We start from the raw sequence: 24561 nt of genomic DNA, 5'->3' as shown, positions 1-24561 counted from the left end.
CATCGTACAAGGACTGAAATAATATTTAGATGCATTCTAAATACTCCAAAACTCTTTTCACCCGCGTTGTACAAATACAATATTGTATACCTACATAAGTTTGTAATTTCTACTGTACATCAATAAATTCAATCAGTTCACCATAATCAGTGTTCATCCTGAAGCAACCCTCCTCCACTAAAAACATTCAACGCTCTCCTGCAATTCCACACCGTATTCGCATGGAGACACGAGGGCAGTTTCTTAGTACTTACCTATGTTTCTGAGGTGTTTCAAAATGGTGAATTTTTAATAACATAAAGCTAACATAATATGTACCTAAATCTTGTGTGTATTCAGTATTAAATAAAAAAATAATGATATTTTGTTATTTTGAAAAATAATCTATTCTATTTTGGCAGCCTTCATAGTATGAGTAAACTACTAGTTTCTCAGACCAGGGGTTCCAGATTTGATTCCAGGGATTTTTTTCCTTCGTTGCCCGTTGTAGTGTTAAAAAAATCACCAATCATAAATTTATATCTGAAATAATATAATTGAACAATGTCCAAGTACGCACTGTTCTGTTCGGCTACCCAGCGTTGACCTCCCTCCAACAAACACTCTTCGCTACTGGAAAACATAACGCATAGTTAAATAATATAAAATATAATTTTATATTACTTATGCCAAAGCTCGATTCGACTCAAATAAAAAATATTATTGTTAAATGCATTTTTATCGTCATTAATATTTCTTATATTAAATAAAAACACATTAAAACTATGAATAAGTCAAAAATTTCTCTCACGCCTCCAAGTGAACTTATCTAACTGCATGGTAAAAATAATCATAGTAAAATATTACTTATGTAATTCTTTGCCTTCTATGTATGCTACTTTTAAAGCTTTTTTATTTTAATTTGGAGGTTATGTTTTTATACGTTTTACATAATATTATATTGTATTGATTAGTAGTTAAAACAATTTTAAATTTACATTTTTCAGAAAATTATATTACATATGTTGCATGATTTGTAACTCTACCGCTAGATGTCGCCGCTAATACAACAGCTACTTTTCATTTATTTTTTCTGATCAAAGGGAACAAAGTTAGAATTTTTAGTCTCAAGTTATATGCAAATTCATTAGGAAAAAATCTTAGAACAGACTAACCGCAAAAGATCTTGAACAATTTTACGTACACATGTCATCACCTACTCAGGAAGAGTATTTTTACTAAACCTACTCTCAAATAGTGGTGGTTTTAGGTACATAGAGGTCTGAGGCACTGACAAGTTTGGAGGCCTCCCCATATAATTTTTTTAAACTATGATGGTACTTTCTAACGTAGCGACCGCATCGTCTGCATTTTGGAAAACCGCTATTGATATTCAGTTGTAATGATCGCATTCATTCCTTCGTTTGTCGTCCTAATGGCATTGTGCCACCCCTAAACAATGCACTAGTGATGTGACAGAGTACCTACGAAAGATGCAATTTACTACATTTTAGTGTTTCAAATAATCAATACATTAAGTACCTACACTATGTGCGTTACATTGTACGATCAAATTTATTCTATTTGATACTATTATTACATTCATATTATTTTATGATTTCTTTGAGTCATTCATTGTTTAAATAAAAAACGTTTTTTCTGAAAAAACATATTGTAGGTAGGTATAACTTTAAATCCTTTCAATTCTCTACCTACCAGAGGCACCTAGCGGAAAAATACGAAGCTTGCAATTTGAAACATTTTTTTGATAATAATTTACAATTATTTAAACTGTATTAATTAATGAATAAATGTATCTGAAAACATTAAATAGAATAATACTATAGATAAACTTACAATTTTAATAAAATGTGAATTTGTTAAAGGATCCCATCTTATTATTACATATTGTCATATTTATTATTAAAATTTAGTTTATTAAGTTTTCTATATTGTTCCTAAAAGATTTTTGAGTAATTCATAGTTTTAATATTTATTTTAAAAAACATCGATTTTTATAAAAATATAAGTTTGTAGGTATAATTTGAAATCCTTTTTATTTATATCAAATCTAGCTTCAATATTGGTACCATACCTAAATACTTTTTAGACAATTTTGACAGTTTAGACGGCTAACTTGTAACAATTATAATATCTCAATACATAAATATGTTACTCAAAGCAGCCTTGTGTATAGAATAGATGCGCAGGAATTGGGTCGTCGAGGTCCGGAACCCCACTAGTTTAGCATTAATATACTATCTACCTATTCCAATGGATAATACAAATAAACATAATGCATGAAAATATAATATTCCAAGATAGTGAAAAATATTTTTGTATTTAGTACTCGTAGATAAAAAAGCAGCGTCATCTGCTGATTTTTACTTCGTCATTTTACTGAGAGCCCTTATAACTTAGGTATCTACAACTATAGCAGCGGTACACATTTCGAACTCGTTACCTATTATAACATACTTAAATAACTATTATGTTATCAATTATGATAATTATTAACAAGTATACAATATCAAATCAGTACCTACGTACCTAATTCACGGCACTGAAAAGAATCAAAATATGGATTCTGCGGAGCAAATTTATGTTATAGGTACGACGAAAACATACTGAAGGTGAAGAGGAACCGGCGCAGTGGCGATTTGGGCACCAGACGCCCCTGAACCGTATTCAATTTAAGGCCCCATGGTTAAAAAATGGATAATAAGACGTAACCTATACAATGGTCGGATTAGTGGGTTCCGGGTCTGTCAAATTCACGTATTTTTGTTTCAATGCGTGTTAGCGTATTTCTCCTCAATGTCTCCCTCTAGCTACGGCCCTGACCATGCGCCCTAACAGATCGTTATCATATTTCGAGGAGTGACGAGATTTTAAAATGCCCTCAATTCGCCTCTGACGGTGCAAAGGAGCAGTCCGGCGTCCATAGGTCGCCAGACGCCGGCGCGGCGCGGGCGCTCGACACCAGATAACGAGACGAGAATATGTTTTTTCCACCGTGAGCCTCGGCTCCTTATCGTCTCTGGCCGTGCGAGTGTGTGTATCCGTGTCTGTCTATATTCAGTTTTAATCTGGCAGCGAGGGTACCCGTCTGCCGATCGTCTTCGTCTTCGGTCAGTGTCATTCGAGAAACGAACGTCAGCGTTGCCTCCGTAATCGACAGTACCTATACCTACTATTTTTTGAGGGATTATCTTGACAAAATATTATAAATTCGATCGCAGATATGTCAGAAGTCGTTATCGCTCGCAAAGAAACGCGAGTGTCGCAGTACGTCAGCGCGAGGAAGATTAGCTTCAGGTCAGAGTACAGATAGTTTTGTGTTTTCGTATTTTCTCAGCGAGTGGAACGATATATCAACATCAACAATTCTTCAATCGTTCGCAGTCCGCTCTCTCGGGATGTTGTGTCATCGTCGCTGTCCAATTCGAACGAACATTTCGGAGTGAGTGCCGCCAATTCAATTGTGACTATAGAGATATCCAATTCCGAACTCGATCGAAGTGAAGTGGAACCGAAGTCTAGCGCCCGCAATCAAGATGCCCGCTTGCGCGACAGATAACTTTTCGCACTTCGTGCAGTCAGCGGGGGATTTATCCGCCACCTACGACCCTTATCCGGAAGGAGTCAAGCCCAAAGCTCGCCCGACGCCGTCGCCAATTTCGACCCTGCGGAGAAGTTTTTCGAGCACTTTCTCTCTGATACCGGAAGAGAGTTCCGGTTCGCCCGACGACGACCTCGAATCGGAAGAGAGCGGTCCACTCCATCGGATCACGCGATACCCCGTCTACTTCATAAGTACGCTGAGGTGGGCTCTATCTCAGATTTTAAATCCTTCTTGGGGACAGATGCTCGTCGTGATCCCCACTCTGTGGATATCGGCCTGGCTGTGGATATTTTGGAAATGCGTACAATACCCGCTCAATCTTTTTCAAGCTTCGCAGGGAAGCCGAAAGAAGACCGTCGTCATGATCAGCGGGGGCAGCACGGTCCAAGCGCTCCACCTGATCAGAAACTTCTACTGCTCCGGAGCCCGAGTCGTCGTCGTGGAAATCGAGGGCCTCGTCGGCCTCGCCCGCTATTCGGCCGCCGTGGACAAGTTTTACACCGTCGCCAAGCCCCGGCCCGACTGTCCGCAGAACTACGTCAAGGCCCTGTGCGAAATCGCAGAGCTGGAAAAGGTCAACTATTACGTTCCCGTGTGCGCGTCGTCGTCCGCGTACTACGACGCCGTCGCGAAGCCTCACCTGGAAGTGCTCGGGTGCTCGTGCTTCGTGCCGGGGCTCGCGGAGGTCTCCGTGCTCGACGACATCGCCGAGGTTCTGGATCGCTGCGAGGAAATGGGAAAACAGACCCCGCTCTACGCGCGCGTCACCTCCAAGGGCGACGTCGAAGATTGGTATCGGGGTAGCGGAGACGACTCCGCGGAAACCAGACACTTCATGGCGAGCTGCGGCCCTTCCGGGATAAAAGAGCGGATAAAGTTTGTGATGCCCGCCTCCGAGGCGGACTTTCGTCTGGGGCGCGAGATGAGCGAGGAGAAGCCGTGGGTCGTCGTCCGCGACCCGAGCGGCGACCGCTTCCTCACTTGCACCACCGTCAAAGATTCTCGCGTCGTCGCCAACGTCACCTGCAAGATTGACCGCAGCGCGGGGACGCTCGCTCGCGAGAATAACGTGGAGATCGACAACTGGCTGAAAAATTTCTTCCTGAGGCTGCACGTGCGAAAGCCCGTGACCGGTCACGTCACCTTCCGCTTCGCGCGAGAGCGTCCGGGAGGGGCGGTGGTGCCCCTCGGGGCGAAGGTCGGCGTCTCGCTGCCGTACATTTGCCACCCGAGTTCCAGCCCGCACCCTCACACCCGCCCCTGTCAGCGGGCCGTGGGCAAGCTGATGGGCACGGTCCTCGACAGGCGGGAGGCTCTCTTCGCGTTCTGGGACCCTCTCCCTTACTGCGCCTACTACCGGCTTCGCTTGCCTTTCTCTAGCGTCGTCGACTTCGAGAAGAACAAGAAGGAGCGCGACGCCCGTCGGCCTCTTCGCTGAAGCGTCTTCGCCTTCGCCCTCGCCTTCGCCCTCGCCCCGGGAGAGAGAACCCAGACTCCGTCGCGTCGTTTCGACAGACGATTCGTGTTAGCGCCCAGCGTTATGTGATTGTGCCCAAGTTTTAATGGTGACGAACGTTTTAAAACGCGCCATCCGCCCAGTGGCGATTGATATTACGAAATTTTATTTAATTGTCTCATTTTTTGTATGAAGATCTGCAAAGGCGTCTACTTATTTTAGAACATTACAAGATAATGAAGTACAAATAATTGTTTTATCCTATTTTTTAATAATTTTATTAATAATTTTATTTTTTTGTTAGTATCTACCAAATAAATTGTTATATTATGGATTTGTTGTTTTCTTAACTTATTTGATGTTTTTCTTCTTCGGTTTCATTTTATTACACTCTATATTTCTATAGACTGATTTTAATCGAAAAAATAGTATTGTAGTATGTAGTATCTATTATTTTATAAAGTTCATAATAATCATGTAGGTACGAGTACCACGTGCTGCATCATCACACTGAAATGAGCATTCATTGATTATAATTTATAATCATATCTAATATTAGGTTACCTACCGTCATACTAATTAAAAAACAAACACAATTTAATTTTTTTACATCATCCACCTTTTTTTCAACTGATCAATACTGGTTTCGTTCGTTAAGACATTTACAACCGAATGAAACTGATATTGATGGGAACTGACTGTCCAGTCGATTTATTTAAAAATAAATTTATCATGATTTAGATAAGTAGGGAAATGTATGTCGCTCCTGCTCCTACTAATTTTACACCATCATAATGAATGGCAGTTTATCTAAACTAAATCATCTTCAAAAGAGAAAAAAATAACATATTAATCAGTTAATGTATTCTGAAAATGAAATGGTATGAATAGTAGGTACCTATCTACTTATATTAAATTAGTCGATAGCTGTTTAACTAAAAAAAAACTAGCTTGTGGAATTTAGTATAGGTAGGTAATTAATTATTATTAGGAACCTATATCTACGTATGTGACGTATGTTACGTACTAAGCAAATTTTATTATTTAATTTTAAAGTATCTACAATTAAAAATATAGTAGGTACTCAACCTTGTCAACATTTCGGTAGGTACTACAGAAAAGTTTTCAATTAATATCTAATAATAATAATATTAATTTGTACCATACAATTTATTAGTGCCTAACTGCCTATTTAATGACCATTGATCATAATATTCATCAATCATCATACATATTTTTATTATAGTCGCACTCGCATGTCAGACCATGCGATAGCAAAAAAATATCATGCTCGGAACTCCGGCGGCGAATTTCTTTTTCAACGGTCATTATGATAAAAGATAATACATAATATCGGTGTCCCTAATTTCTTAAAATATTAAAACGTAAGTATGTAACTAATTTAAGTACATCATTTTAGCCCTTTTAACGTAAATCCAGGCCTGCATAATTCGAATGGAGAAACAACTCTGCAATTTACGGTTCATGTTGAAAATATTGATTTTTATATTTGTTTACCTATCTACTTATAATTATTATGTTTAATTCCTCTGAAAATGATTTGAGGATTATAATAAGGCGCCATGGCATCATGTGTTTTGGGAATAATTGTAGGTAAGTATTACAAAAATTAAAATGTAAGTAGAACCACATCGGCAATCGTATAGGTTTATTTAAATTTGACAAATAGGCACACAATAATTAATTGTTATTGATAACGAGACATTATGTGTTTTTAACCATTTATAAAAAATAATTGTTGATGATTGGTAGGTAATACGATAAAATAATAAATGTGTTATTGTTATTAGTGTTATTAGTTGTCCTGTGGAGTGTCGGAGTGGAGTGTCGACAATCTATAATTGAAGCGCCTAATTTCAAAAACCCCTAAAACGATTTTAGGTAGTTCTAAGAAAAATTAAAAAAAAAAAGATTTTAGGTAAGTACCTAGTTTTGAGGAAAATGAGAAAAAATCATATCTATTAAATCTGTCAACTTTATGTACTTATTTATTTTTTAATTTGTTACATTCTAAAGAGTATTTTGGCTTTCCATTTTAGGGGTATATATTTGAAAAGCACACCCAACCATTTTAGCGGTTTTACAAATTACCCTAATTTTTGATCATACGTATTGACGGTTTTTGGCGTTTTTCAAGTTCAGTCTTTGGCCATCATATCGGTAACAAAAATATTCATCTAAATACATATCTACCTCAAAATTTTTCAAAAACCGTTTTAGGGGCTTTTGAAACTAGGAGCTTCAATTATTCTGATCGCGCGTTTGCTTGCTTAGATTACTTTCTTTTACACGAAGATATTCTTTCAACATTTGACACAATCGTGTTTGAAATTTTTTCTCATGTACCTACCAGTAAGTTTTTTGATTATTTTCCATTACATTGTGCCATAAAAATAATCACGGAGAAACATTCATCACGCATATTGACCGTATTACATTATATTATTATTTTTATATTGGCGAATGCAAGACAGATCAAGAATTGAAACAACTTGAAGATATAAGGCATAGGACATAGGCGAATCGCTTGAAAATGGGATTATGGGAACGAACGCACCCTCGATAAATAGGTACCATCAGGTCACAGGTAGATTTGGGTATTTCCCGAGAAAATCTCAATCTCGAGATTCGGGATTTCCCGAAATGATGAAATTTTGAATTCTCGAGATTCGGGATTTCCAGAAAAGAATTCTCGAGAATCCTCAAGATATCGGGAACATTAAAAAAAACCTGTGAAAATCCTAAAATCGTAAAAACAGACAAATTCCAAAAAAACATGTTTTTTTTAATTATGTAAGAAGACAAACAAAATAGAAGTAGGAACACAAAAATATTTCAAAACATTACTTATTAAAATGGAATTTCAAAAAATACAGACTGTCAATCGCTGCGTCTGAGAATCGCGTACGCTTTTGATACACAAAATTCCCTAATGTTGCAAAAATTGCGCTCATTTTGAGTCGACTTTGGCTTAATTGTGTTAAATGCCCCGATCAGTCTTAGTAGATTTTTGGGTTTCCACCGTGTGCACAGCAACGTTTACATTCACATACCTACACTACATTTTCATCATAAAACATATCGTCTCTTGATAATGGCTTCTGCAACGAGCCCAAAACGTCGAGTAAAGAAGGAAGAAGGACACACGGCGGAAACCCAAAAATCTACTAAGATAAAAAACAACCGTGAATGCCTCAAACATTATACCCCGATCAGTCTTTGAACGTTTTGTGTTTTTTGTCCACTTTTTTCATATAGAAAATCGTTTTTTCAATTAATATTTGATAATAAAGAAATCCCGAATCCCGAGAAAAGATTCTCGAGATCCGAGATTTCCCGAAATGTTAAAAATTTCAATTCTCGAGATTTGGGATTCAAAATCTCGAAAATTACTCGAGAATTCCCGTCCGGAAATTCCCGAAACCCAACTCTAGTCACAGGTAAGTTTCCTATGATCGGCTTGCCTTAAATCGACGATGATCAATCATTATTGTAAGTAACTTCAGGCTGTGCATGATCATGTCAAGTACTTTTGCTGGAGAGATTTTAATTCAAATTTATTCATTTTAAATATATTGAACATGAACATTACAAAGTTAAAGCGTTCACGATATGTCATAAAAAAGTATTAAGTTAACAATATTTAAATAAAAATTCAAGGTCATTTGAGGGAAAAAACAAAAGTACATGGAACCACACCGAGTGAACTAAGTAGACCCTATCTTAAAAACTTATACATAATACAACGTTCACCTACACTCACCCTCAAGTTATTGGAATATATCAATATTCAAACCGATTTGTTTGAACACAGTTATTACCTTCCCAATTAGCATTACCATTGGCAGGTTAGTTTGGAGAACAAACGACGGATGCTCCCGATTTCTAAGAATAGCAGAGTTTCTATTTACACCGTGTATACGTTGGAAAAAAATATGTAGATAAATATAGATCTCTTCTAAACTTTAAACCACAGTATGTTCAGCATACCTAAGAGAAAGTCAGTCAGATAGAGCAACAGACAATAATATCCATATAGCCTAAAGTCAAAAATGTCTTCTGAACCCTCTCACCATATGGTCGTACTTCAACTGATGCGGAGCCCAGACAATAGATTCACTCTCAAGAACTTTAACGAGAACAAGAACAAAGAACTTTTAGTGACATGTAACAATGATTCCTACCTTTTACATCCAGTGATTGCCAGTGACGTCCCGTGGGAGTAGGCCTATCGAGCATCGCTTAGGGTGGCAGTTACTCGAATGGCGGGAAATCGAGAATAATTATTTGCTCTATATTATAAAAATAGCTACCTAAACTTAATAACCCCAAAAATATTTTCCATTAAAAAATGCAGCTCACTGGTTGGAAACAACATCAAAGTTTCAACAGTACCTACTGTAATTTTTTTTGATCTTCGACGTGCAATCTTGGACAAATTAATGTAATGAGCAACGACACGTGCAGATTTGCGAATTACATTTGAATTATCTAGGTACATAGTTTCGTAATTTTAAATTTATCCAAATATTTTCGCCAGTCACTCGCGAGTTTTAGAAGTTGGCAGGTGTATTTTTAAATGTATCTGAAATCCTGGGTAAATTTGATACTGTCCATTTGTATAATCATTAGCAACCTAAGCCATAGTGGCGAATATTTCATGATGAAATAATAATTATACACTATAATGGACTTGCCTATGTCTATTTTACCACGTTTTTATTAGCTCGTATTCTTGTTTGTCCAGTACAAATTTTTTCTTGTGTGTCCAGCCCTAGCAACTAAAATATTAATATATACGTGCGTTACTATGGAAATCAATATGAAATGTCAAAATGACATTTCAGTATTCTATATTTATTCAGTATTTCTATCAAGTACAAAAAAAGAATTTATTAATACTTATAATTGTCAAGTTTATATGATTCAACAGAAAATTTAAAAACGTGGTATATAAAAAGTTCTTTTTATCTTTTATTTATTTTATGTTTATCTTCTAAAGAGTAGTTTATACAATAATGGATAAATATTTTTTTTAACAAAAAAGTGAGCAAAAGTATTGTGTTTGGCTTTAGTTCTTACTGGATAAATGTTAAGAAATTTAAATAAAGTGCAATAAGCTAATAAAGCATTAGGTGGTAGGTATTACCAGTGGAGCACATATTCTTACATCTAAGGCAACTTCATAATAATAATAATATAAATTTATTGAAAGATCATTCGAGGAAGAAAGTGCCAATAGTTCAATTGCTACTTACTTCGCCATGTTCGATCCTGAGAAAATCATATGGGCCCCCACAGAGTGGAGGTTATATCAACAGATTTTTTCAACCTATTAGGTCCATAATCTGGCTCAAACACAAAGCAATAATATGTGTATTTGTCAAACCCAGGATTCCATTCGAACCTGGGATCCACGGCGCCATAAGCCGTCGCGACGCTCGGTGATCGTGGCCGTAAAAAAATCAATTACTAGACGTTTGTAAACATCCGCATCTCTACCATATTTTACCTAGATTAATTACATATTATGTACTTACCTATTAAGATATTTTTGCTATATAATATTAATATTTTGAAGAGATTTGTATATATATATTATATATTGGTAGATTCATTTGTTTTTATCATATACGTACCAATTACACGAATACCAGTATTAATACTGGTACTCAATAAGAAATACCGGTATTGGTATTTTCATTCAGTATTGCAATCCCTAATAACATTGCGTAAGCAAGAGAAATGTTTTCGTTTGTATAAAACAGTGACATATTTGTTGTGATTTGAGTGCATTGAAACATTGAATTTACTTACATAAAATTAGTTTAAACACTAATCCGTAGTTAAGAGCAGTATTTATAAAACTATAGTAATTATAAAAAATTCATCTAAAATCGAAATCAAATATGCATCATACTAATTAATTGTGTTGTGTGTGATCAGTGGGTAGTGGGTAGCTCTGTGTAGGTAAGGTTCATTTCTCAACCACATACCTACAATAATATACACATTAGTACACTGATTTATAGACGTGAACGTGATTTTCAACATGCACCCTTATTGTAATGTAGGTAGATAGATAATGTTTATCTAAATAATGATAATATTTGCGCAGGGAACTTTACGAGAGCACCTTTATTCTTCAGATGCAGTCCCAATGTAATTAATTAACTAACACGTGATAGGAATGTATTTATTCAAAGAGCAAAAAAGCTTTTCACAAAAATGTTGAAAAATAAATAAAAAATATAGATAAGTGATTTTGCAACTGACACCCCTAATAGAACAGCGAAGACGCTACACGGCTACAGTTTACGTTTACGCGGTCGGGATTTGTCTTTGGCGGGCATTTTAGACAAGGAAGTCGAGTGACACGTGTAATTTGGCGCTGCGTGCCTGCCCGCGACGTCACTCTCCTTGCTTTCAAAATTTCTTTCATCAAGGTACCTACTTTTCTTACCTATATAATTTATATTATTATATATAGGTATCTACCTATTATGTTTCCGCTATTAATTTATGATGTCGTACGATATAGCCGGCAATATATTTATTGTGTGCGTGCCTCTATATTATTTTATGAGAATCATCATCATCAACCGTGACCGATCCACTACTGGATGAAGGCATCTCCTGGCTCCTTCCACGCTTCTCGGACCCTAATTCTTTTCTCATACGTACGTCCACCGAATTTAACGAGTTCACAGATCCATCGGGCTTTAGGAAGTCCCTGTAGTAGTTTAATGCCGACTGTTACATGATTCCAGCGGGTGGAAGCTGAAAGACATTTCCGGCCCATTGCCATTTAATCAGTTCGGCGATCTCTATTAATTCTAGTGACATACTTGTATGCGTCTTTATCCATTGGTTGCTTTTATTATCTTACCGCGTCATGCCCAACATTACATGTCCATGCTACGTTGTGCTACTCATGATTTTAGGATTTTTCTCACATTTAGGCCCCATATTTTACATACATAATTAGTCGAACACTTTACGCTTAGGCGCAACTGGAGGTCACTTTTGAAAATGCTATTCAGACCCCAAATGCGCTCCATGTCAGTTTGATTATCGAGCAATCGTGTCATACATATTATTATATCCCCTCCGTCGATTGGCATTTGTTGTCTGAGGTGGACGCGTATTATTCTTTCTTTTTCATTAATAACATCCATATTTATAAATCTGCAAAGTTTTCTAAATAATTTTTGGAGTAGGTACGTGAGACAATTTTAGACTAAACCCAAAAACACTTGTAAAAAGAAGCGTGAAAGCCTCCATTTATACGATATGTATTTAAAAAAAAATACAAGACTCAATACGCATCAGTTGGTTTAATCATGGTGGACGTCATCTTCAAGACAATGAAAAAGTTAGTTGGAAGTCTCAGAGCGCCCTTGTGTAAAGCCATAAGTCGCTGTCCTAAAACTCCTAAACACGCGGGTGACAAAAATGCATATCCTTTTTCATGTGTGTTTGATCCACTCCATGGAGCAGTTTTTTGTGCGAATGGCTAACAACCGCTCCTCGTAAAAAAGTATTAGTACCTAAGTATAACCTCCATTATGTTCGCTCCACTTTATTGTTTTTCAATGTGTGTTTAGACTCAGATTATGCACCGAATGCATTGCGTTGAGCAAGTAGCTAACATCAATTTCTCGGAAGAACAAAAATCTCTTAATACAACCTTCACTCTGGGAAGCTTACATGATTCTTTTAGGATTAGGGTGATGTATCCAATAGCATATAATAAATGTAAAATTACTATAATTTTTAAAACTTTTTGGTTCAAATGTCTCGATGGTTCGATTTCACACTCCCTTCATAGTGTTCAGCGTTGGACGAATGCATATAACGTCTTATCCTTGCATAAAATGATCTAATTAGTCATATCCCGAGATCAATAATATGCTCCATCTGACGTGAATATGGATATATTTATACCTAAGTACTATTTTGAATGAGGTAACTGAGTCTGCGCGTCAATTAACGCCGTCTGTGGTTGCATTTTCATGTACCTATGTATGCATATTGTATACCCGCGCAATAATATTAATAATATGTCTTCTACATTATTGCTACGACGGAAGGGTTTACATGCGAGCGGGAGATCGAACGCACCGTTCGGTGGTTCACGTAGGCGCAGACATTAATACCCAAGTTATATGGATTGTGATCGTTATTATTGATTTTACATTTTTTTTCAGTACCTAAGCTATTATTCCAGTACTGCTTTCGTCGATTAGTACATTTTCAATTACCTTCTGACGATGGTAACGAAAATAATTTAGGTAGGTATTGATGGGTTAACATTGTTTTAATAAAAATATCTTCAAATAATATTATTACTTATATTAAAGTGATGCGTCCACCGCTGTCAAGAAACAGGCACGCAGCATTTTGAACGGTAGGTATGCCAAATAAAATAAATTGCTTATTAAAACTATTGTGATATCATTTCCGCATATTAAATGATTCAAATCGATCGGCATGGAAGGTTGTATGCCAACCACTTCCCATTTCCGGCATATTTACTAGCATTGTATACTAAAAATATCGATACATATTATTATGTATATTATTATAACTAGGTATTCAATACTTTTACTATAATATACCTACTTGCCTACATTTCGAAAATCCTATTTTTTCGATATTACACTAACAATAATTGTTGACTTTTCGTTGGACATGTTAATATTTTCTAAATGTTGATGCAATAATGAGAAATTAATGTAACAAGCATCAAACCTAATTAGGTAGATACAAAAATGTATTTAGATTTGTCTGCCGGACTCGGCCTCAATATCTGATGAGTACCTAAGCAGTATGAAATAATTCGCATTTTTAAACCATCCAGCTGGGAGACTCCATTGGCGATTTCTTCTAATCGTTTTTGATATTAGTTCTTAAGATTGGTATATAAAAACAACAGCTCACAGAGGTCAAAATGAAAATATTTTCTTATTATAATAATCGGCATCAGGGAATCCGGAATGTTTTATCCTGAGATCCGGGGAAAGAAAATACTGGGATACTGTTTCATCAAACATACATCCACCTAAACGAGGGGTCGTGGAATTTGTTTAGGTATTACCCTAAATATATTTCTTTACAATTTATATGATTTTACGATATTACCTCATATAGTTGATTTTTATTAAAATTAGAGATTAAAGCGTCAATTACATTGAGCTTCTTTACGAGCTGTTTGTTGGCGAATTTATAATCTGCCTGTAAAGTCGCCCAGTGTAATCATCGAACAAGATAACAAGCAGGTTGTAAACACTCTACCGAGAAAATTTGAAAGCCGGTCAACTTTACACGCTACACGCCAGCGTGTGGGCCTACTGCGCCTGCACAGTAGAGCGCAGTAGCAACCTCCCGGTAAAAAAACGAACTACGTTCTGTCAAAATAGTCGCTGGCTTGTGGCTTCTCAGCGAATGGAAAGTTTTGTGTGTAATCATCAAATCGCAGTAGCTGAATCGCCCGCTTTTAAATTCGCCAACAAACAGCTTGTAAAGAAGCTCAATGTAATTGACGGTTAATTGAAGAGAAAATAAACGCAGCGTTTATATTAAAAATAATTTATTTAATCTATTTGTATGAAGTCGTAAATATAAAAAGTATGTATTGCACACCATAAAAAAATAATTTTAAGTTTTAAACTTCACCCGGTGTCTGCTATTTTTTTTACCTGATGGCATTCTGAGGGGGGGATTTGTTTCGCTGCACACCAAATAAAAATCCTATAAAAATATTGTACACTTTATTAATTTAAATGAAAAAGATTATAGTATAATCATAATGTAATAATAAAATAATATTGTTTTATCACTTTCGAAGAAATGGTCTTCTTTCATTTTCGAAACGATAACACCAGCATTGGGGTTTTTTGATGTCAGAACAATTTGTATAAGTACGGTCTTCGTGGTTCATCCGATTTATTTTTTGCGTTTCTTCGCGAGAGGGAAAAATAGATATCAGCTAATTTTCGTGTGCAACTTTGAAAGCGTTTTGCACCACTTTACATCCAAAAAAACGACAGATCCGTTTTGTTCTGAAATTCAATTCGACACAAATTTAACGATTAATTTCAACATTTATGAATATAACCGTTTTTATTTATTTTTTACCATGTCCGATCCTAAGAAAATCATATGGGTCTCAACAGGATGGAGGTTGTATTAACAAACTTTTGTTTTTACGAGAAACGGATGTTAGCCATTTGCTCAACCTATTAGGTCCATTACTCTGGTCCAAACACATATTTAAAAACAACATTTGAATTTTCCAGGCCCGGGATACTAACCCAGGACCCGCGGTATTATAAGCCGACGCGGTAACTGCTCGGCTGTCTGTGCGTTTTATTAAACATACATAATTCGGACAAGAACATACCCAGTCCCAGTATGTTTCAAAAGGAGAAATTCAAGATTTTTATTGTTTCCCCAATTGGGGTGCCGGGCGAAATCACGAAGTCTCTCTTGTAAAATTTGCGCAATTCAAGATACGTGTCAATATTGCACAATTATTGCTGTTTGTATTTTTTTTATTTTTCGGGATTTCGGCTTTCGGGATTTCGGCCATTGGGGATTTCAGCATTCGTGATTTCGGCCTTGGGGATTTCGGCTTTCGGGATTTAGGCTTTCGGGATTTCGGCCTTCGGGATTCCGACCTTCGGGATTTCGACCCAAACCCCCCCCCAATTGGGGTAATTTACACCGCATCTCAGACCTCTCAAATACATATCCCTGTAAGTGCATATCAAATACCCAGTTCTTTCTTATCGTTGATCTTGTTTTCTCGATAAGTCGTATCCACTGACCATAAGAATTTTCTAATAGCTCCTTACAAAAATTATTCAATTTTATAATTTGTATTAAAAATCAAAATCAAAAATATTTCTCGGAGTGGTTAAAACTTGTGACACTGACATAGTTTTACTTGTATATTTATGTAGGTACTAATAAATTTTACCGACGAACTTTTCATATAATATGTACTCACTTCTCTATTTTGTGTTAGTCTTTGAACAAGGCGCTGTCAGAACATCATTATAGAGTGAATCGATTGCTTTTCAAGGGGGGCATGATGACTTTCACTTTAATGAAAATTGGTTTTTCGTATGGTGTGAAAAATTGAAAATTCCTTCAGTCGGAAAGACATTTTCAACGATGTAGCAACTGTCGAACGTTATAATATGTGTACTTTTCATAAAATTGTTTATCATCCGAGAAATTGCAACTTCTTATAATATTATTATTTCGCGTAGCTTATGCACCTGCATAATAACATAATATATTGTCCCATAAATAATAGTGTATTAAATTTCTCATCAGTGCAGATAATGTTACCGTGTCTAGTGAATCCACTCAAATCTTAATCCTACATTCCTTCGCATTTAACTCACTCTGGCATTAATGCGCGCAAGGATGGCAAGTAAATATTGCGCAGGCATAAAATAGCCTTTAAAATCTTTTTGTCGTATATTAGGTCCCAGTGTAATCATGAAAAAAATTATACAGATATCATCCGCACCTGGTATTTAGTGATTAGTATTTAAGTATAAAAATAATACATTTATTTTGTATGTGTCCTACTGTCATATTTTTAACTGTGATTATGAAATTTTCATACCTATCATCGATCTTTTATTTCACCGGTGTCATATTATGATGATGATAGCAGATAATTCATCTATATATTAAAATATATATATTATAATATAACTATCGGGAAATTATTTATATTGATATATTTTATATAGCTACGGATTTATTGAGAAATTAACCAGCCGTGCTTCTCTAGTTCACACAACTAAATTGTTTCAGATAGAAATCATATTATTGCGAAGTCCATCTCGGACTCATCGAATCGAACGGCATCACGGGTTCCGGGATTGAGAACGTTACTGTTGATAAAAAAAATACACAGTTCAGATTAGAATAGATTGGATTTTTTTGAAAATCTGAAGAAAACTAGGCTAAATAATAAAATCATAGTTTTTGGAGCATAGCAACATTGTGCCCGAGGTGGATTAACCCAGTAGGTACCTATTCGGAGTGTTCAAATCTAAAATGTTTGTGACCCGACGCCATGAGTGCCAAATATTTAGCCCCGCGTGCGAATTATATTTTTGTTATTAGGGTGAAACCCCACCGTGAGTATATGTAGGTATATCCGAATGCGAGAGGTAAACAGCAGTATGTCTAAATTCGGTGAAAATTACTTAAAATTGTATTGAAAATTTAATTTTTCGTCTTCTATATCTATACCATGATAACTAGTGGTCACTCATAATATCTTTAATAATAAAGACCATGAATATATATTCGAAAAATATTGGTAGGTAGGTACCTTAAATCTCATCACCAAAAATATGTTAAATCCGCGAAACATTTCGTACTTTTGTAAAGTTGTCAATTTATTTGGACTTGTCTCTCGCATACAGATATTTAGACACGGCTCTGACTTGCAATGAAAACTGTATTTCAATTATTGATTGTTGAATATTTGGCATTTGCTATACGAGTAGAATGGCATTAACATTTTATCAATCTGAAATACCTAAATAGAAATCGCTCGGACTCTAAAGTCCGTTTCAGACGGGACACCGATGTCGCGCTCGATATAATATAGGAGGCTTTGTATTCGAATAAAGGGGCATTTGTATTATGTTTATGAACGCCTAGAGCTTATGAGTCAATGCATAATTTCGCGTTATAAATTAGAACATAAAACTGGCTGCGGTAATAAAAACAAGTGTATTGGCGGCTTGAGAATGTAGCGGCCGACGAAAAGGTGTACCGGACACGCGTTGACTCATTAGCTCTGGGGCGTTCATAAACATAATACAAAGGCCCACTTATTCGAATACAAAGGCCTCCTATAGTATATTGAGCGCGACACCGGTGTCCCGTCTGAAACGGGCCTAAGGAGGTGAACGAGGAGTGCTCTGGTAATAAATCATCATGATGTCCGCCAATAAAATGATTACAATTTTCATTGCCTATTAATATTGATGATAGACGACTCGAATTTGTACCTAATATTATTATCATTAACTAAGTAAAATAGAACATTTTGAGCATAAAACGACAAATTTTTTTACGCGTTACAGTTTGCTAAATAAAAAAAACTAATAAAGTTCGAAATATATTTTTATCTAGGTTAGGGTTTTTTGATTTATTTTGGTTTGTATAAAAAATAAAATTGCATCAAATAACAATAGGTGCATATTATTTAAATGATGCTTATTTGTAAAGAGTGCTCACCTATGCTTACCATTGATATTTTCGATATGTTCGGTAGTTTTTAAAAAGAGTTTTAAGAACTGTGGCTTCCCATTCTCATAATGATTCTAATGTAATCTATCTTTATTTTACTGTGAGAAACTAGGCTCCATTTATTGATAGGTTTATTTATAATTTTAACTTTAATTAAACGTGAGTTCTGTTCTGTTGAATGATGATGGTGATGTTTAAAGACATCAGCCGTAGCAGACAGTACCTACTTAAATATAGAGGAGAGATGGGTGCCTAATTGAAAATCTATTTGACAACCCAATGTCGCGTAATAAAGTGCTGTCCATATTGAACACGCGAGACGGTCCGCAAATCCGAACCAGAAAGTGCTCAATGACAAATAATAAAATTATATATTTATATCTAACCTAACGTATTCCATGAAAACAATAATTTGTATCATAAAATATGCCGCCTTTTAAACTATTCTTTTAATTGATTAAAAGTATTTAAAGACATTTAGTACCTAAGTAAAGTATCGATTAAAAATGTAAATATAGGTACACCAGATCCAGATCTATATACGCCGTTGAGTCACAAATAAAGATAACATCATAATATAAAATATCATAACATGAACACTCCAATCGGAAAAGTATTGTCACCATAGGGGCAGTGAGTGCGAACCTATGGCACGCGAGATGATTTTGCATGACACGCGAATATTTTATTTTAAAGAAAAAAAAAATAGCTACTATAACATTTTTTTAAAAATACTAATAACCGCGTAATATAAATACTCAAAATGGAAAAATAATGACGACATTCATGCGTATTATTTTCTTTTTAAAATATTATTTGTACCAATAATATTTATCAATCATGTATAAATGATGTATAAATGACAAATTCATGTATTTAATGACAGATCGTATTGAATACAAATTAGCAGGCAAATATCTTCAAGAATAAGCATCACGTTTAATGTAAACAAGGAAAACAATGAATAAAAAGCGTGCCTTCGGCTAGAAACACGACGAAAAATAGAATCTCAAGAACTCAGTTTAGTCCAGTCAATCTGTACTTTTTGGTTGCAAAAGGTGGGGTAGAAGATTTTTTTTCCAAGTTGTATATATGGTAATAAGTAAAAAAAAACGAGTTTGCCAATTCGGATGAATTCGGCACAACTTTTGGCGGGCAAAAAACCGCAAAATTTTGGGATTTTTTTTGGTTTTTCGCTTATATCTCAAAAATTGTCAATCGTAGCAAAAATATTGTTTTATAATATTTTAAAGCTTATTAAATTTCCTAAAATTTTTAAATTATACATTTTTTTCTATTTCTGACCGTTTATGAGATATTTGCTGTTAAAAACAGTATATATGTAATCGAAAACACGCGTTTTAGTAATAATCAAACTTTAATGAGAAGAAATACCATGTTAAACTTAAGATCTTACAAATAAACAGTTTGGGGTTACAAACTAAACTTTATGGTTAATGGGCCCGATGTTCCAGATGGTGCGTGGGGGTGGGGGAGTGGTAGTGGGAGTGGTAGAAAGGGCCACATTCATATATCACCACCAGTACCGCTGGTGCCACGATACGAATCAGTACCACTTTTGCTTTAGTTTAGTCTCCATCGCGCGCGCAGTTATGTTTATTCTTTACATGTGTATTGTGTTGGGAAGTAGGTGCACCTTACTAGTAGTATTGATCGAACGGAGTTATCAAACGCTCATTCCAATGATACTGTCCTCAAAATAGTCATAAATAAATTTGAAAAAGCGATGTATTTGCTAGAAAATAATGGTCCCACTGGAAAGCTATGGTTACAGTATTTTCGAATGACAACTCTCATCAAACACTTTATTCAGGCCGAACGAACTGGTGACTGGAACCTTCATTTGAAAAGTATTGAAAAAATGATTCCATTCTTTCATGCAGCAGGCCATTTTCTTTACGCTAAAAGTGCCCATTTTTATCTTCAGGATATGCAACAACTGAAAGATAAATGAACGCTGCTGGATTTGAGGAGTTTACTAGCAGAGGATATTTTACGATACGTCGCTCTGACAAACACTAGAGTGGAATTTGGTCGGATATGACCATCCAACAAACATTAATGAAAACAATGAAGATTTATGGAGGTCTAACACAGTGCAGAGGCATAACTGACAGTGTTCTAATCAGATGGACTTTGGGAATGGTCAGTATGCAGAACATATGATGAAATGAAATTGAGTCATTCTGTATTGTTTAGTCCGAATCATCGGAACAGCATGTTGACGTGAGAAGTTCCCGTATTGACCGAGACAATGCTGACTCAAGTAAGCTTCTTGAATGGCTGTCATTACACTACCCATTTCCCAAAATCGACGAGATAATGTCGTTGAGTAGTGGGATTGTTGGAGTAACAGCAGTAAACTGCTATAATTCTCAAGAAGAGGGGTTAAAAGGTATTAATAGAATAGTCGACTTTCACAATGTTAAATTCAAAAGAGAAGACAAAATTGTTACCATTGCATCCGTTGGCGGTAGTATGAAATCAGGAAGCGCTAAAGTTATTGTAGCTGATCCGCTTACCCTATTTGAAATAATATGTATATGTAAAGAAACGGAGGAGGATTTGCAACAATTCTTTACATATGAATTAGCACCCTACCCTATGTCACTGTTTTCAGAACAGGGTATGAGAAAAGGGACAAAATCGTTATTCTACAAGGCTTTCACCAGCATTGAGACTCACGGCACCAACATTAACAATCAGTTTATTGTGGCTGATGGAGGACATCTCCTACATAAAGTAGTTTGATCCCGAAATTCATCCTTTGGTGACATTACGAAGATGTATTCGGATTATTTGACAAAACACTATAAGTCTCAAATTGAAGTTGTATTTGACGGATAACCATCCAATGCTGCATATAGTGGGACAAATTTTGTAGAAAGATTGTGCCGTATAAATTTAAAATCACACCCTGTTTCAAGGAAACACTGTCAATCAGGTGGACCAGAAACTTTTTTTGAGCAACGAAAATACTAAAAAAAGGCTTTTCTTACAAGTTGGCATATAAGTGAACCAGGCAGAAGAGGATGCCGATGTTTTAATTTGTGACTACTGACATTTTAAAAGCACATGAATTCAAAAGCGTAGTAATAATAGGTGAAGATATTGACCTTCTTGTACTGATGTTGGCAAGGGGACAATTCTTGGATAACGTATTCTTTCGAAAACCTGGAAAGGGAAGTAAACCAGATGTGTTGTTCTCGTCAAAATCGTTTAAATACCCACGTACCATTCTTTTCACACACCCGTTCAATGGGTGTGATACAACATCCTCTCTGTTTGGCCATATACAGATAAAATTATATACATATATATACAGATATAAATGGTCACAGTATTGAACAATCCAGATGCCAGCCCTGATGAAATACATACGTGGGAGCTGCATTGCAAGACTTTGAAGAGGTACAACCTTTGCCTACTCCACCTCGACCAAAGCGGCAGAAACGGTTAAAAAAATAAGATTTTTGGTGAATATTAAAATTCTGTAGGTTTAACATTTGTTTTGCTACCATTACTAAAAATTTTAAATTTAGATTAGTATTTATTTTCATTAAGGGGGAAGGCGTAGAAATTCATTATACTTCATTATCAAATTAAAGCTTTAAACATATTTTAATCGATCAATACATATCTAAATACAATGGGAAAAATAGAATATATTTTTTTATTTTAAAGACGATGGAGACTAAACTAAAACAAAAGTGGTACTGATTCGTGTCGTGGCACCAGCGGTACTTGTGGGGGTATTGGAGTGTGGTTCTTTCTACCACTCCCACTACCCCTCCTCCCACCCCCACGCACCATCTGGAATATTGGGCCCATTGACCATAAAGTCTAGTTTGTAACCCCAAACTGTTTATTTGTAAGATCTTAAGTTTAAAATAGTATTTCTTCTCATTAAAGTTTTATTTTTTACTAAAACGCGTGTTTTCGATTACATATATACTGTTTTTAACAGCAAATATCTCATAAACGGTGAGAGAAAGAAAAAAATGTATAATATAAAAATTTTAGGAAATTTAATAAGCTTTAAAATATTATATGACAATATTTTTGCTACGATCGACAATTTTTGAGATATAAGCGAAAAACCAAAAAAATCCCAAAATTTTGCGGTTTTTTGCCCGCCAAAAGTTGTGCCGAAGTCATCCGAATTGGCAAACTCGTTTTTTTCTTACTTATTATCATATATACAAGTAGGAAAAAAAATCTTCTACCCCACCTTTTGCAATCATAACGTCTTTTTTGGTCTAATTTGACTGGACTAGTTGTAATTTAAGTATTTTTTCCATTAAAAACTGCTCGGCACATCAGACGGTCGAAAAATAATATTTGGGAAATTTTGGCACGCGTACATAAAAAGGTTCGCCAACCCTGGCGTAGGGCATAGGCGCTAACATCTCCCTGAACTCCCGAAACAACCGTAACACACACATAGTTATCATTTAATTTTAATGAATAAAAGATTATGTTATATAGGGGCGCACGCTGCTTTTACCTCGATTTAGTGTAAAGTGACAACGGCAATTATGCCCGCATCTCGTCAGCGGATGTACAATTATTTTTAATTAACAAATCATGGCAGAACTGTCGTCGCGAGGACGCTCGAGGGCGCCGCTGAGCGCTGGGGGCGCGGCCCTCTGGGAAACGCTCGAACGACGATTATTCGGAAAGCCTCCGCCCGCGCAGTCATCGGTGGGCGGATTTTCCACCGAAACCCCCCCGCCCCTGAAAGTTTGGCATCTCGCGGCGGGAGAAAAGTTCAACCCCGAGCTGTTTCATCGCGGGACGCATTCGCGGGAGGGAGGTTTCAGTTTGATTTTTCCCTCTGCGGGTGAGGTCGACGCCGACTCAACCGGACCGCCTGTCACACGGAGGACTGCCGACGGACGTCGAACGACAGACATGCCCCCCGTAAGTACTGACCGTGTCCTCATATTTTAATTTCGTTTATCAATGCTGGGCGTGAAATAAAATTTGTCACATCTTTTTTAATTTATGAAATATAAGATGTGAAACGGTGTGTATGATTATTATAAACGTAAACTAATCAATCAGTATTTTTCTTATTAAAAAATATCAACATTAGAATATGGGCGGCTCTCGTGGTGCAGTGCGTAATCAGCTGGCCTTCCACCCGAGAGTTCTGGGTTCGATTCCCGGTGAGGACACAATATTTATGTGTTTTTCTCAAATCCTGGGTGTTTGTGACTGTTCAAAATTACTAACAACCACCTTGTACGAAAAAGCAAGGACATGGTTATTAATAATAATAAAAAAAAACAATAAAATGTGAATATTAAGACGTATCAGTAACCTATCGTGTGCTCCGTACTGTAAATACAAGAAAAAAAAACCTGAATTGTCGTTCATTCGTTTTAATATTATAGAAAGTAGTGTCGACATCACATCACATCACTTACCCATTGCTATAGTGCATTGCATAGATCAATGAATAGTGAATACATAATCCGGTGAAGACTTAAGAAAAATAGCATTTGAAAAAAATATTATGAATGATAATTTATTTTATTACGTTTCATAATATTACAGATAACTCAAATAATCTGGGTTTAAACAACATGTTTACTCATTGCGATGAAAGTCATTTAAATCTATAAATTTAAGCTCCATACATTGTTTTATTGTTTTACTATAATACTTATGCTTAAAAAATATATCGCTTTAACTTCAAAATGATCGACTAACACACGATCAGCTGCCAACTTAGCGTTTTTCTTGCCAGATCTAGCATTTTTGAATAAGCATCTAACTTCCAAAACTTGCATCTGGCGCATGGCGTTAAATCTAACGTAGGTATTTGGAAACCACAAACAGCTTAAAACTTTACTTTTCATCATAAAGCTAGGATATTATAACAGATTCGCTTGAAAATAAACGTGCTGTTCTTTTGCACATTATATGCTATAAAGAAAATAAATGCTTTATGCTACACACAAAATAATGACTTAACTTCTTATCTGCATTCATTTTATGCGTTATTTTATTAGTTGTAAAACACAAAATTCTTTTCGATCTTTGTTTCAGTAAAAACGATGTTAAGAATAATTATAACATATTTGTTTGAAATACCAGTTTCTAGACACTTTTGAATTTTGAGAAAATCTACCATTTTTTCTGCTATCTAGCTTATTTT

At 35.9% G+C, this 24561-nt stretch overlaps 2 protein-coding genes across 2 annotated transcripts in view; both read left to right on the top strand.

Moving 5' to 3' along the window:
- Root (ciliary rootlet coiled-coil, rootletin) overlaps positions 1-24561 on the top strand; it is a 131010-nt gene that overhangs the window by 13148 nt on the left and 93301 nt on the right. The gene's annotated exons all lie outside the window — the stretch shown is intronic.
- LOC147073495 (uncharacterized) lies at positions 2974-5425 on the top strand. Its single transcript, XM_085945193.1, has one exon. It carries the CDS (start codon positions 3537-3539, stop codon positions 5040-5042), a length of 1506 nt encoding a protein of 501 aa, XP_085801319.1. The 5' UTR covers positions 2974-3536; the 3' UTR covers positions 5043-5425.

The sequence above is a fragment of the Rhyacophila brunnea genome, unplaced genomic scaffold (assembly GCF_057557595.1).
Source record: "Rhyacophila brunnea isolate RB1 unplaced genomic scaffold, BYU_Rbru_1.0 scaffold_18, whole genome shotgun sequence".
Classification (NCBI taxonomy): Eukaryota; Metazoa; Arthropoda; class Insecta; order Trichoptera; family Rhyacophilidae; genus Rhyacophila; species Rhyacophila brunnea.
Note: the sequence above shows the minus strand (reverse complement) of the source record. Positions and strands in the feature narration are given on the sequence as shown.

Bases quoted from the DNA above. Each gene is read 5' to 3' on its own strand.
- LOC147073495 (XM_085945193.1), top strand. From the start codon at position 3,537: ATGCCCGCTTGCGCGACAGATAACTTTTCGCACTTCGTGCAGTCAGCG.